Source organism: Callionymus lyra, chromosome 15, assembly GCF_982586985.1.
Source record: "Callionymus lyra chromosome 15, fCalLyr1.hap1.1, whole genome shotgun sequence".
NCBI lineage: Eukaryota > Metazoa > Chordata > Actinopteri > Syngnathiformes > Callionymidae > Callionymus > Callionymus lyra.
This window is the reverse complement of record NC_141832.1, coordinates 8,744,527-8,759,611: the sequence shown is the minus strand read 5'-3', so window position 1 is coordinate 8,759,611 and position 15,085 is coordinate 8,744,527. Positions and strand designations below refer to the sequence as shown.

At 40.0% G+C, this 15,085-nt stretch overlaps 1 protein-coding gene across 2 annotated transcripts; it reads right to left on the bottom strand.

The window, feature by feature from the left end:
* Positions 1–650: 650 nt before the first annotated feature.
* Positions 651–13,234, bottom strand: LOC148064792 (mucolipin-1-like). Of its 2 annotated transcripts, XM_087809016.1 has the most exons (12): positions 12,956–13,234; positions 12,730–12,891; positions 9,375–9,531; positions 8,575–8,641; positions 8,409–8,505; positions 6,532–6,631; positions 6,366–6,472; positions 4,706–4,855; positions 4,545–4,646; positions 4,356–4,478; positions 2,645–2,851; positions 651–1,758 (listed from the first exon to the last, which is right to left on the bottom strand). In XM_087809016.1, the coding sequence occupies exons 1-12, from the start codon at positions 13,232–13,234 to the stop codon at positions 1,627–1,629; spliced, it is 1,683 nt and encodes a 560-aa protein (XP_087665142.1). In that variant the 3' UTR covers positions 651–1,626. The 2 variants fall into 2 exon arrangements, with proteins under 2 accessions (XP_087665142.1, XP_087665141.1); XM_087809015.1 differs by lacking the exons at positions 6,532–6,631; positions 8,409–8,505; positions 8,575–8,641; ... (1 more) ...; positions 12,730–12,891; positions 12,956–13,234 and having other exon boundaries at positions 6,366–6,489.
* Positions 13,235–15,085: the final 1,851 nt, after the last annotated feature.

The window sequence follows — 15,085 nt, the reverse complement described above, 5'->3', positions numbered from 1 at the left end:
TTGAAGTACATTTTTTGGCGTTTTGGTGATTTTATGTCTTGATTATTTGTATAGATATAGATTTGTTTTATTCATTATTCAATAAAAAAAGTCATTTCCATTAAATAAATAAAAAGTTAACGTTAATTTAATAAAAAGGAAATAGTTGAAATAAAAGAAAAATAACGTTTCTTCAATAATGAAGAGATTTCGATTCAAATTATATAATTTTCATTAACGAAATTGCAACCAAAAAAAATGCTTGGATTAAAAAATTACATTTTAAAACGAGTTGCAACAATAAAAAATACAATTTAAATTTTCTTCTACTGAAGTTATATGTTTGTGTTTTGGCGATTATTATGTGTAGCATATTTGTATCGAGGTAGAATTGTTTTATTCATGATTTAATACAAGAGAAAGTTGCTTCAATAAAACAATTTTATTAAAAAGGAAATAGTTTGAATTTAAAATGTTTCTTCAATAAAGAAATTTCAATTAAATAATATATATATATTATAAAGTAAATTGCCAAATATACAGTATATCGAAGCAATTGACGTGTGTTTGAATAATAAACAAATCTCCTTCTAAACAGTTTTCTGTTCGTCTAGTTCTGAGCGTCAACGAAGACTCCCCCTAGTGGCTCATCATTGCATCTGCAGCTGAAGACACGAGTGAAAAGGTGTTTTATTTCCATCGTCAAACATCATTATTAACACAAACAAAAAAATCCCTTTTAGGTCAGAAAACGTGAGTCAAAAAATGCATCATAACAACTCATTATTGTTCCAGAGTGGCTTTGAACCGTCGGCATGTAAACACGAACGCATCACCAACATTTGTTCCCGAGTGAAGCTGTCAATCAAAATCAAAAGTGCAGTGAACTCCTCGAACTGATTCCCTTTAAGTCAAATAAATAAAGTAAGTGCAGCAACAGAGTCAGACACAGCGTAGAAACACGATCAGTTAAAACGAACGAAATCCATTTTTTTTGTGCGTTCTAGACGTGCGGTCGTTCCCAACAGCAGGGGGCGCCACAGGCAGCCATGAAACGGCAAAACGATCGACGATTAAAAAAATAGGCAGCGATAAAATCAAGAGACACTTTTGAGTTTGAACAACAGAATTATTACTCGCTAAATGTTGCTAATCGATAGATGGATTTAATAAATACATCAGTACCGTAATGCCTTGAATAGAGCAGCAGGGAAAGATTGTCTCTTTCTCTGAAACTCCTAAATTGTAAATAACTAATAAAAAGTGCAAAAGTGTCTGAAGTTTATAAATCAAAAGTGATTTAGTCAAAACACAAAACATTAATGTAGCTGCACTTCAGACATTCTAGCACATAATTCTGTGTTACAACCTCAAATGTAACTTTTTTTCCACAATAAACTGGCACTTAAAATCATAAATAATCTGTAACATAAACCCGTTTTTTTTTTTTTTGTTCAGCACTTTTTTTCCCGCTCAAGTGTCTTCAGATCTTCAGCGGAGATGAATCATTCATGGAGCCGAGACAACGAAGCAGGTCATTCCCGAGACGATGTTCTCGCTACGGTTAAATAAAAACGAAGGAGGTCGGCGGGTTCTCTCGCTCGAGTCGCTGGAGTGGAAAGATGGCCGACGCATGCGTGTCTCCGCTCACTTGCAGCAGCACAGGAGGGAACACGGCGATCCTTCCGGGACGCGGAACTTGCCGGAGCTGGGCGTGTCCGTGCACTCGGCGATGAAAGCGTGGAGGTCGCTGATGCGGACCTGCTCCTGCGTCTGGGCCTGGAGGAACCAGAACCAGAACCAACACGTCAGTTTGTTAATAAAAAAACTTCAATTTGACAGTCTTTTATACTTCTGTCCCAGCTACTCTGGGCGAGAGGCGCAGGACTGTCCAGACACTAACACTTGGAAACATTTTAGTTATACCTGAGCCATCTGTTGGACTGTGGGAGGAAATCAGAGTGTCCACACACACATAGAGATCAAACTGAACTTAGAAACAAAATAATAAAACATTTTCTCTACATATTTCTAGACGTGTTTTTCTTTCCATTCAACATGATGTCGGCTCAGCTCCCTAAAGCGCCAACTAGTGAGCGTGACTGGATCTGCAACAGGCTCTTTCAAAGGCCCCTGATATCCAGCGAAGGTGCATTTTCCAGTGGTGTCCCTCAGGGATCAATGTTTGGTCCTTTTTCCCAAAAAAACATTTGTTGAGATTTTTAGGGAATTTTAATAATTTCCAGGTTTTAAAAACATTAGATTTTGAATATTTTAAGATACTTTTCATGCACTTAGACATGTGTGTATTGGCAAGAATCTGGCGATACGATACGTATCACAATACAGAGTCAACTATGCGATATATTAAGATGTATTGGCATACTGAAGGAACAACTAATATATTTAGTTGATAAAATAATATTTTTATGAGAAAAAGTATCATAGGAAACATAGCAATGCAAAGGAAACTGTACCTGTAATACAAGCGTATTCAAGTGGATATTAACATTTTAAGTGTTATTTAAAAAGTTGCTACAGTGTTGATGATTATATATACGGTATTGTGAATAAAAACACCATAGTATTTAAGTGTATCGATGTTTCAGTTCATCTCAAAATCCACCTCTAAGGAGACAGTTGGTCTCCAGAGACTCAGACGTACCATGATGGTGTCGTAGGCTCCGGTGATGAGGGCGATGAAGAGCGACAGCACCATGTAGATGAAGAGCGAGATGAAGGAGTAGAGGTAGACCTGGCTGAAGATCCACACCATGGTGCCGCTCTGCTCCATCTGGGAGAACGTCACGAACATGTCGTCGCCGTTGATCAGCGAGAACAGACACTCGGAGGACAGCGACAGCGTCCGGAACTGAGGAAGACATTTTTTATTTAAAAGTTATTCCATTAAAAATATATGAATATATGAAATATTTTCAAAATTAATGATTATATTTTTCACACACTGAGTTTGGTATTCTTATTCTAAAAATTTAAAGTTTTCTAAATTTAATTTTTCTTTAATTTGTAGCCTTTTAAATTTGGTCTAAAAGTATTTTATAAAAGTATTTGGAATCCGCCATAATGATTGACGTGCCGATGCTTCTACGTCGTCATGTGAACATCTGCGCGTCGCCTGATTGGCTGAAAGTCTGATAAATTTACTCGGTCTGGTGACTCTATTATACCAACATTTTTATATTGAATTTAAAAGGCTATGATTAAAAAAATATTGAATTAGGATCATTTATTTTTTAATTATTGGAATTTAAATATAAAACTCTATGTGTAAAAAGATTAATATAGTTTGAAAACTTTCCTATTTTTAAATTTAAATTTTAAGAAGAAAAAAACTAAAAATCCCAACAAAATTAAATTAAAAGATGAAAGTTCAAAAATAAAAATATCCACCATTTAATATTGTGATTAAAAACTTTCTTAAAAACGTCATCGTTACGTTCACATTTTTTTATATTTGCTCATGTTTTTAGTACTTTTAGTACTTTCAAGCATGATTCCCTTTTTAAGTCGAATAAATAAAGTAAGTGCAGCAACAGAGTCAGACACAGCGTAGAAACACGATCAGTTAAAACGAACGAAATCCTTTTTTTTGTGCGTTCTAGACGTGCGGTCGTTCCCAACAGCAGGGGGCGCCACAGGCAGCCATGAAACGGCAAAACGATCGACGATGATCGACGATTAAAAAAATAGGCAGCGATAAAATCAAGAGACACTTTTGAGTTTGAACAACAGGATTATTACTCGCTAAATGTTGCTAATCGATAGAAGTATTTAATAAATACATCAGTACCGTAATGCCTTGAATAGAGCAGCAGGGAAAGATTGTCGCTTTCTCTGAAACGCTTAAATTGTAAATAACTAATAAAAAGTGCAAAAGTGTCTGAAGTTTATAAATCAAAAGTGATTTAGTCAAAACACAAAACATTAATGTAGCTGCACTTCAGACATTCTAGAACATAATTCTGTGTTACAACCTCAAATGTGTCTTTTTTTCCACAATAAACTGGCACTTAAAATCATAAATAATCTGTAACATAAACCCTTTTTTTTTTTTGTTCAGCACTTTTTTTCCCGCTCAAGTGTCTTCAGATCTTCAGCGGAGATGAATCATTCATGGAGCCGAGACAACGACTCGAATATACGTCCGAGCACGAGCCTAGAAATCTTCAAAACTGACACTGAATAGTAATTAATGAAGAAAGACTAAGAGTCCGAGCGACGTAAGGAGGGAAATAGATGGTGTTAGGAGATAAGTTTGAGAGAGTTTGTGATGAAGGAACTTCGCTGAGACTTTGAGGAAGTGTGTGTGTGTGTGTGTGTGTGTGTGTGTGTGTGTGTGTGTGTGTGTGACCCACCTTGACGTGATACGGTCCGAGCACGATCCAGCCGCAGAAGCAGTATCCCATGTAGATGGCGGCGGCGCAGCAGCAGAACCGGATCACGTTGGGAAAGGCGGCTCTCAGCGTCACGATCAAGATCTGACACAACGACACGTCGGACTCAAACCTGCATTCTGGACCCTACACCCCCACCATCTCACTTACGTTGTACTTCTGGAAGAAGCTGAGGTAGCGGATGACGCCCACCCACACCAGCAGGGTGGAGGTCCCCAGCAGGATCCCGCACACGTCGTACGAAGCGATGTTCTGTCGAAACCCGAAGCGTTAGAGAAGTTCGAGGAGGACGTCTCGCTCTCCTTTCTTACTTTGGACTCGATTCCGATCTTGATGAAGCTGCCGATGATGGTGAAGACGTCGCTGATGATGAGCAGGATGTACCAGCCGTTGATGAACTCCATCCTGTCGCCCCAGCTGACGCCCCGACACAGTTGGGTACCGAAGAACTGAGCGTACTCCTGCAGAGACGTCGGACGCTTCAGCAACTTCTCACGGTGTTTTGAAGAAGAAAGTCCGCACAAGGATGAACTAAAGACAAACTGTCTGGTCTCGACAGACAGAATTAGCAACAAGCTAACTCTTTAGCACATCAACGGTTTGTTTGTTAACAACAAGCTAACTGTTTTCTCATTGTTTCCGTCAACTTTCCTGCTAATTGAGTTAGTATCTCCAAATTGTTCTCACTATGTTTTGTTGATGATGAACTAAAGACAAACTATCTGGTCCTGGAAGTCAGAATTTTTCACAAGCTAGCCAGTTAGTGCATTAACGCTTTAATGGTTAGCAACAAGCTAACATTTTTCTAATAGTTCTCCACAACTACTTAGCTAGTTGTGTTAACATCTCCAACAAGAAGAATGTCCGCGTGTTGAAGAACTAAAGAAAAAAACATCTGGTATTGACAGACAGAATTAGTTACAAGCTAACTTTTTAGCACATCGACGGTTTGTTTGTTAGCAACAAGCTAACCATTGTTTCCGTTAACTTTTTTGCTAGCTGAGTTATCATCTCCAAAAAACGTCTCACTATGTTTTGCAGATGATGAGCCAAAGAAAAACTATCTGATTTTGGAAGTCAGCATTTTTATAAAGCTAGCCAGTTAGTACATTAACGATTTCATGGTAAGCGACAAGCTAACATTTTTAGTTTAGTACATTAATAGTTTTCAACCGCGATTTGTGTTAGCATCTCCAACAAATTCTCACTCCTTTATGTAAAAGAACGTCTGCATCATGATACACTAAAGACAAAATATCAGGCAGAACTCTTTCAAAAGCTAATTTGTAAACACATAAACATTAGCTTGTTAGCAAAAAGCTAACCGTTTTCTAATAGTTTCTCCCAACTACAGTCCTCTGCTAGTAGTGTTAGCATCTCCAACAAGATCTCATAATGTTTCGTAGAAGAATGTCTCCTTGGTGATGAACTAAAGACAAACTATCTGGTCTTGGCAATCAAATATTTACAAGCTAACCTGTGAGCACATCGACGCTAGCTTGTTAGCAACAAGCTAACAGTTTCCTAATAGTTTATCCCAACTACTTTGCCAGCTTTGTTAGCATCTCCAACAACTGCTCAAAACTTTTTCGTAGACGATAAACCAAAGACAAACTATCTTGGCAGATGGAATTATTCTCACGCTAACGTTTAAGCTCATCAACAAGCTAACAGTTTCCTAATATTTCCCACAAATACTTTAGTCTTCGTGTCAGCATCTCGGAAAACTTCTCAAAATGTTTTTCAGATGATGAACGAAAGACAAACTATCTTTTCTTGGCAGGCGGAATTATTCGCAAGCTAACTTGTTAGCACATCAACTCTTTGTTTGTTAGCAACAAAGAGATCGATTATCACGATCAGAATACTACTTCCTGTTTGGTAAATCTACATTTAGTTCAGGCCGTGATTTAAAACGCCAAAAGATTTCGCCTCCTTGTGAGTTTGAGTTCACGGACTTGTTGGACTCACGTGCTGCAGCAGGACTCCCCTGAAGACGGAGCGGCCGCACAGCAGCAGCGACAGCAGGCAGACCAGCGCCACCAGGAGGTCAAAGAACTCGCGGGCGTAGTTCTCGGCTGAAAATAGTTAGTGTCAGCGGGCAAGATTAAAGCTTGTTTGTGGTCGGGGTTCTCACCGTGTCCGGACACGTTGGGGTCTCTGCACTCTTTGATGGACGGCTGGTTGAACAGACGCACCTTCACCTTCCCGCTGTGAGCCTGGTTGTCCATGAGGATCTGAGTGGAAACACAGGCAGTTGTTGGTCAGAACTGTCCTTGAACATTAAACTACGACAGAGGTGTGTAACTGAGGATATGATACGTATCACTATACATGGACAACAATACGACCTATCGTGATACTGTAGTAACAAGTATATATTTGTAGTATTGTCGAGTACTTGACTCTGGTGTAGCAGAATTTACAGACCACATGACTCTTGATGAAGTCGTAACTGATTACATTTGTTTTCAAACCAAAATATGTTAAACATCAGCTTTGAAAGCTGCTGAAGTCGACTGTATCCTCTCATCCTCATTCATCACTGTATCCTCTCATCCTCATTCATCACTGTATCCTCTCATCCTCATTCATCACTGTATCCTCTCGTCCTCAGTCATCACTGTATCCTCTCATCCTCATTCATCACTGTATCCTCTCGTCCTCAGTCATCACCGTATCTTCTCGTCCTCAGTCATCACTGTATCCTCTCGTCCTCATTCATCACTGTATCCTCTCGTCCTCAGTCATCACTGTATCTTCTCGTCCTCAGTCATCACTGTATCCTCTCGTCCTCAGTCATTACTGTATCTTCTTGTCCTCACTGTATCCTCACATCCTCAGTCATCACTGTATCCTCTCATCCTCATTCATCACTGTATCCTCTCGTCCTCAGTCATCACTGTATCCTCGTCCACATTCATCGCTGTATCCTCTCATCCTCATTCATCACTGTATCCTCTCATCCTCAGTCATCACTGTATCCTTTCATCCTCATCATCACTGTATCCTCTCATCCTCATTCATCACTGTATCCTCTCATCCTCAGTCATCACAGTATCCTCTTGTCCACATTCATCACTGTATCCTTTCGTCCTCAGTCATCACTGTATCCTCCCGTCCTCAGTCATCACTGTATCCTATTGTCCTCATTCATCACTGTATCCCTTCTTCCTCAGTCATCACTGTATCCTCTCGTCCTCAGTCATACTGTATCCTCTCATCCTCAGTCATCACTCTATCCTCTCGTCCTCAGTCATCACTGTATCCTCGTCCACATTCATCACTGTATCCTCTCATCCTCATTCATCACTGTATCCTCTCATCCTCAGTCATCACTGTATCCTCTCATCCTCATCATCACTGTATCCTCTCATCCTCATTCATCACTGTATCCTCTCGTCCTCAGTCATCACTGTATCCTTTCGTCCTCAGTCATCACTGTATCCTCCCGTCCTCAGTCATCACTGTATCCCTTCGTCCTCAGTCATCACTGTATCCTCTCGTCCTCAGTCATCACTCTATCCTCTCTTCCTCAGTCATCACTCTATCCTCTCGTCCTCAGTCATCACCAGTATTTCATTGTTTCTTTAGCTGTTGAGGATGTAATCCCTGCTGTCATCTAACAAAAATTAATATTTGCACTTTAATGGTACATTTAAAAATCATTTTATTTTAAACACAATTTATTTAAATATAAACCATAATAAGAACCATCATAAAGTTAAAATATGAAAAAATAAATTGATACAGTACTGCAATTAAATAAAATATGCAAATATTAATTTTTGTGTTGTAATTAAACCTCCAGCCACTAGGTGACAGCACTCATGACATCATCAACAGCTAAAGGAACAATCCTGTGAGATGACTGAGGACGAGAGGATACAGTGGACTCCAGCAGCTTTTAAAGCCGATGTTTGGACATGAGGTCCTGAAAAATAAATATTGCGATATTTGATTTTTCTTCCATCCCTTCGTTCCACTAAAGTATTCTCCAACACCTGAACGCACCGTGATGGCGAAGGTGTAGCAGTCGGGGATCTCGTTGTTGATGATGGTCTGGATGTTGATGGCCTTCAGCTGGAAGTCGATGGTGACGTTGATCAACCTGGAGCGCGACAAGAGACCATTAAACCTCCCCCCGGGTGCGGTCAGCGGGCGAGGAAGAAGGTTTTACTTGTGGAACTTGAGCGTGAAGTTCCTGAGGTCGGCGGCGCCGGTCGGGGGGTTCAGTCCGATGCAGTCTGGGGGAGAAGCGAGATCTCGGTTACAGGAACAGAAACACGTTGCGGCTTCACACACGTCTTTTTCCGACTCACGCAGCAGAAACTAACTTCCTCACAAACTAATAGTCTCATGATTCAAAAACTCAGATATGGAAGTAGATCAGTGGCATCAGAACATTGAAGGATGAATATTACATTTGAAATATTGAAACGTAACATTTTTTAACCCTTGTGTTACCTCAGGGTCACGGTGACCCGAAAATAAAAAGTGGTATTTCTTGTGCTGTCTCTGGGTCAAGGTGAACGACAAGGGATACCACAAACACATCTGTTTTCGGGGCCTTCGGGTCACCTTGACCCATATACAACACAAGGGATACCACTAACACATTTGTTTTCGGGCCTTCGGGTCACGCTGACCCAGGGACAACACAAGTGATACCACTAACACATTTATTTTCGGGGCCTTCAGGGTCAACTTGACCCATATACCACACAAGGGATACCAAAAACACATTAGTTTTCGGCCACTTTTTAATACAGAAATATTTAAATGTAATTAATAAAAAATAATGCTTAATAACATTAAAGTTAATATTCTGATGACCCTGATATACTTCCATATAGTGACTCAAGTGAATAATCATCACTTGTTTCGTGAACAAGAGTTTTTTTCCTTCTGAGAGTCGAGTGCGTTACGACACTCGATGGATTTGTCGACTCGTGTAACGTCCGGGGAGGCAAGCGTTACCCGTGACGACGCGCGGGTCGATGTCGAAGGTGTCGTTGACGGGCACGATGGATCCTCTCTTGTAGAACCTCTGGCACAGCAGCAGCGAGCTGGCGTTGACGTCGGCGCCGGCCACGTAGGCGTACTGAGCCAGAGAGATGTCAGGCAGCGCCAAGTACTGCAAAACCAGACAGAAAAGTATTTTTCGGATCGGCTCCAGAGTCACGGTGACTAAACGTGTGCAGCTTTTTTTTTTGTTCGTGTCCATGACAACCTTGTTGAACAGCAACTGAGGTTGGAGGGTTTGAGTCATGATGTGGGCAGAGAGGGATCTTGGCTGCTGAGTCGCGGTGGATTCACGCCCTGAGTCTCCTCAGTGGAACAACATGTTGCTAAACTTTTATCTTCCATGGAAGAAGAACATGTCGTTCATTTGACAATGACTGATGGAAAAAAACCACATCATTTTTATTTTTTTAATTCAGATTTTAAAACTTTTATGCTTAAAACTTCATGTAGTGACGTTCATTTTTTAAGTAAGCAAGTAATATTTATTTATATAGCGCTTTTCCAGACCAGGGTCACAAAGCGCTTTAACAATCAAAACAACATTCAATAAAGTACATACTTTAAAGATCAAGATAATACTGAGAACAACACAGGAGTTCCAGAAAATCAAGTAAAAGCCTGAACAAATAGAAACGTCTTAAGATGTTTCTTAAAGGAGTCAGTAGATCCATCAAGCACAAAGAGAGAGGAAGATCGTTCCAAAGCTTAGGAGCAACAGCCTGAAAAGATTTCTCTCCTCTGGTCCTGAACCGTGTGCGAGGAACCATCAGTAGATTCTGATCCACAGACCTCAGAGCCCGAGCTGGGGTGTAAGGCTGGATCAGATCAGTGATGTAAGGAGGAGCCTGACCATGAATAGATCTGAAAGTAAGAACCAGAATTTTAAAGTTGATCCTGAAAGAAACTGGAAGCCAGTGAAGAGTTTTAAGGACCGGAGAAATGCGAGTTCTTCTACTAGAGCGGGTCAGAATTCTCGCTGCAGAGTTCTGAATCAACTGCAGACGAGTCTTAAGATGTTTCTTAAAGGAGTCAGTAGATCCATCAAGCGCAAAGAGAGAGGAAGATGGTTCCAAAGCTTAGGAGCAACAGCCTGAAAAGATTTCTCTCCTCTGGTCCTGAGACGTGTGCGTGGAACCATAAGTAGATTCTGATCCACAGACCTCAGAGCCCGAGCTGGGGTGTAAGGCTGGATCAGATCAGTGATGTAAGGAGGAGCCTGACCATGAATAGCATGAATGAATTTAAGCATTGTTATGTTGGCCAAGACATAAAAAACTAATTTACAAACTCTTGGAAGTAATTAACAATCAAAAATGTTACATTTGCGTCATAGTTTTTACATTTGTTTCTGGAAATTGTCTTTTTGTTTCAAAGTTTGAAACGTTTTTTTGTAAATGGGTTTCAAAAATTTAATTTTGCTCAGGGAATTTTAATTTTTCGTTCATAAATTTGTAAATTTGTTTCCAAGTTTTACATTTTCATCAGGAATTTTTTTTATATATTTCAGATTTTTAATAAAAAATGTTCATGAAATGTAGATTTGTTTCAGAGTTTTTATTCATTTTCTTTTTAAGAAATTATAATTTCTTTTCAGTAAATTTTAAAATTGCTTCAGGAAATTGTAAATATAGTTCAGAGTTTTAAAAATGTTCTGGATTTTTTTTCATTTTTTTTAAATTTTATTTTTAGAAAATTGTTATTTTTTTGAAGCAAGAAATGTATCGTTTGTTTCCAGGTTTATTAGTTTGTAAAAATGTTTAAGCAAACTGTACATTTGTTTCAGAGTTTGAAAGTTATTTTCAAGAATTATATATATATATTTTTAAAGGAAATTGTACATTTGTTTAAGAATTTGTAAATTGTTGAGTTTTTAAATTTGTGTCGGGAATTTTTTAAATATATTTCAATGTTTTTAAAAAAAATTCAAGGAATAGGTTATTGTAAATTTGTTTATTAATTTATTTTTCAGCAAATTGTAAATTCGTTTCAGAAAATGTTTTATTTGTTCCAGAAAATTGTAAATTTGTTTCATAGTTTGTCAATTTTTCGGGAAATATTAAATTTGTTTCAGAAAATTGTAAATTTGTTTCAGAAAATTGTAAATTTGTTTCAGAAATTTGTAAATTTGTTTCAGTAATTTGTAAATTTGTTTTAGTAATTTGTAAATTTGTTTCAGAAATTTGTAAATTTGTTTCAGTAAATTGTAAACCGTACACGATGACAGGCGCTCAGTGCAACACGGTTTGTCGGGAACAACAGGTTCTCACGGTGAGAAGGTGAAGATCTCACCTGACCGACGGTGAGAAGGTGAAGATCTCACCCGACCGTGGTGAGAAGGTGAAGATCTCACCTGACTGACGGTGAGAAGGTGAAGATCTCACCCGGCTGACGGTGAGAAGGTGAAGATCTCACCCGACTGACGGTGAGAAGCTGAAGATCTCACCTGACTGACGGTGAGAAGGTGAAGATCTCACCTGACTGACGGTGAGAAGGTGAAGATCTCACCTGACTGACGGTGAGAAGGTGAAGATCTCACCGAGAAGGTGAAGATCTCACCTGACTGACGGTGAGAAGGTGAAGATCTCACCGAGAAGGTGAAGATCTCACCTGACTGACGGTGAGAAGGTGAAGATCTCACCTGAATGACGGTGAGAAGGTGAAGATCTCACCTGACTGACGGTGAGAAGGTGAAGATCTCACAGAGAAGGTGAAGATCTCACCTGGCTGACGGTGAGAAGGTGAAGATCTCACCGAGAAGGTGAAGATCTCACCTGACTGACGGTGAGAAGCTGAAGATCTCACCTGACCGACGGTGAAAAGGTGAAGATCTCACCTGACTGACGGTGAGAAGCTGAAGATCTCACCCGACTGACGGTGAGAAGGTGAAGATCTCACCCGACTGACGGTGAGAAGCTGAAGATCTCACCTGAATGACGGTGAGAAGGTGAAGATCTCACCTGACTGACGGTGAGAAGGTGAAGATCTCACAGAGAAGGTGAAGATCTCACCTGGCTGACGGTGAGAAGGTGAAGATCTCACCGAGAAGGTGAAGATCTCACCTGACTGACGGTGAGAAGCTGAAGATCTCACCTGACCGACGGTGAAAAGGTGAAGATCTCACCTGACTGACGGTGAGAAGCTGAAGATCTCACCCGACTGACGGTGAGAAGGTGAAGATCTCACCTGACCGACGGTGAGAAGGTGAAGATCTCACCCGACTGACGGTGAGAAGGTGAAGATCTCACCTGACCGACGGTGAGAAGGTGAAGATCTCACCCGACTGACGGTGAGAAGGTGAAGATCTCACCTGACTGATGGTGAAGTCGATGAGGCCGTACAGCTCCTGCTGCGTGTACACGGCGTGGGGCTTGTTGTCATGGTAACCCTTGAGGAAGAGGTGCTTGAACGCCGCCGTGTTCTCGTCTTTGAACGTCACGACCATCTGATTGCTGAGTCCGAACATCACCAACTGTCAACGACGGAGACATTTTTTTTTTTGGTCAAGAGTCCGACCCGCGTCACTTCCTGCTCACCTGCACGGTGACGATGACGATCTTCAGCAGCTGCAGGCCCAGCTTGAAGGGCTTGCGGCCCTTGGCGTGGAACTTGTCGCACGGGCTCATGAAGAAGTACTTGAGCTTCCTCCTCAGGGCCTCCTCTTCCTCCTGGTGCTGGTGCACGGAGCCCACCAGCGTCGCCGGGCGAGTCTCTCTGGGGCCGACATGGTCCTGGGAGCCGTACACGGTCCTGGTCGACAGGAGCCGGTCCTTCTCTGAAAAAGACACCATTTTTGAACAGAGTGTCGTCAACATATATCTTTACGATTATAAGCAACACATTTGAAATAATAACGATTAATCCATTATTTATAAAAACCTAATATGGATTAATTTTTTTAAATATAAAAACATATTTACTCGCGCGTCCTTAAATACACGCTTGTAAATATATAAATAGTCAAAGAACGATTGTAGTTTATTTTCGAGTCAGGTGCACATTTTTACAACAACAATGGAGGTTAAAAATAAATGTGTTTACAAACCTGAAGCGCTGTTGTCGAGCGGTGACGTCATGATGAATTAAAAAATAAATCACGCGAACATGATGGTAGTTCACGCCCAGGCAGGTTTAAATGTGTTCGTTTAAAAGATCCTCATCATCTTCACCATCATCATCATCCTCTTCATCACAGAGACTGTGGCGAGCGGCAGGTAAACACACGACGCTACTTCCGTGTGATCACGTGACGCCGTCACGTGACTGAGTTTGACGCTGTCGTCATCAAAGATGGCGGATCATTCGAAAGCCGAGCGACTATTAACATCGTTTATTTACTATTATTTGGAGTGTAGTGTCGTAGCAGTGAAATATTATGAATTAAAAATGAATAAAAAAGAAGAATTCTTTATTTGTTGTCATGATTATAGTCGTTTGCAAATATCTCGGAAATGTTTGATTCGTTTTTTTAATTAAAAAATTAAAACAAACAAACAATTGATTTTGTGACATTATATATGTATGACTATGTTTTTTGTCTTAATGTGTAATAAAAATACTGGCAGGATCTGGCAATACGATACCATGGCCATCTAGAGGCCAGGGGTTGCAACACAAAAATAAAAAAACGCCATGAATATCTGCATGTTTATTATAAATAAAAATACATAGTTATTTATATATACTGTATATATCTAAATATAAATGAATTAATTGGAATTAACTATAAAAGAACTAGGATAAAAATTAAAACGTGAATTTGAAAGCAAAATGAATTTGCTGTTGAACAATTACAGTATAATTAAAAAGAAATAATGGCCTTTGTTCCAGTGGGCGGTGACTTTGGCCGGGAAGCTGCTGTGAGTAAACAATATTTTTATCCCAAGACACACCAAAGTGATCCAACCCTATAGTCTTAGACCGCTCCCGTTCATACAAACAAAGAAACTAGATTAATAAATACCGTGTATGACAAAAAAGAGCACACCCCTCACATTTTTGCAGATATTTAATGTCTTAACGGCAAGAAAAGTAAGTACGCCCTTAAAAGACATACACTCCTAAATGTCCAAATTGATCACTGCTTGTTATTTATATGATCTTTATCTTTTAACTTAGATTGTGTCATCTTGTTCTTTCTCTTTATTTCTCTTGTTCTTATTTTTATTTTTGTTTTCATGAATAATTGCTGTATTGCTGTGTCTAATTGAAAAAAAAAACAATTTCCCGAAGGAGACCTCCTGAGGGATCAATAAAGTTCTACCTACCTACCGACCTATTGTCCCTCCAAAATGTGACTTGTTAGTGTTACTGGGTCTCAGGTGTGTGTAGAGGAGCAGGTGTGTTCAGTTTTGTAGTAAAGCTCTCTCACTCTGTCACACTGGTCACTGAAAGTTCAAGGACAGAAAAGTCCTAGTTGACGTATATAGTCTTGCTAGTCATGTCACCTAAGAGACTGGTGACAGTTGCTGAGAGGAGATCTCTGGACAAACTACTGTCCATCATGGATGATGACATCATCCTCTGAACACTGTCCTCAGTGAACAGAGAATCAGATGGAGCATGAATGCTCCTCCCATGATGCAACACTAATAGACTCAGGGACTCATTCATTCCTTGTGCTATTCATTTATAATTCCGAGTTTGGGGGCAGGAGTGAAAAAGAT

Coding starts and splice junctions, on each gene's coding strand:
- LOC148064792 (XM_087809016.1), bottom strand. CDS start 13,234: ATGTTGACGACACTCTGTTCAAAAATGGTGTCTTTTTCAGAGAAGGAC. Junction 12,892..12,955: donor TCGTCATCGTCACCGTGCAG/GTGAGCAGGAAG, acceptor CGTCGTTGACAG/TTGGTGATGTTCGGACTCAG. Junction 6,632..8,408: donor GCTACACCTTCGCCATCACG/GTGCGTTCAGGT, acceptor GTTTCCACTCAG/ATCCTCATGGACAACCAGGC.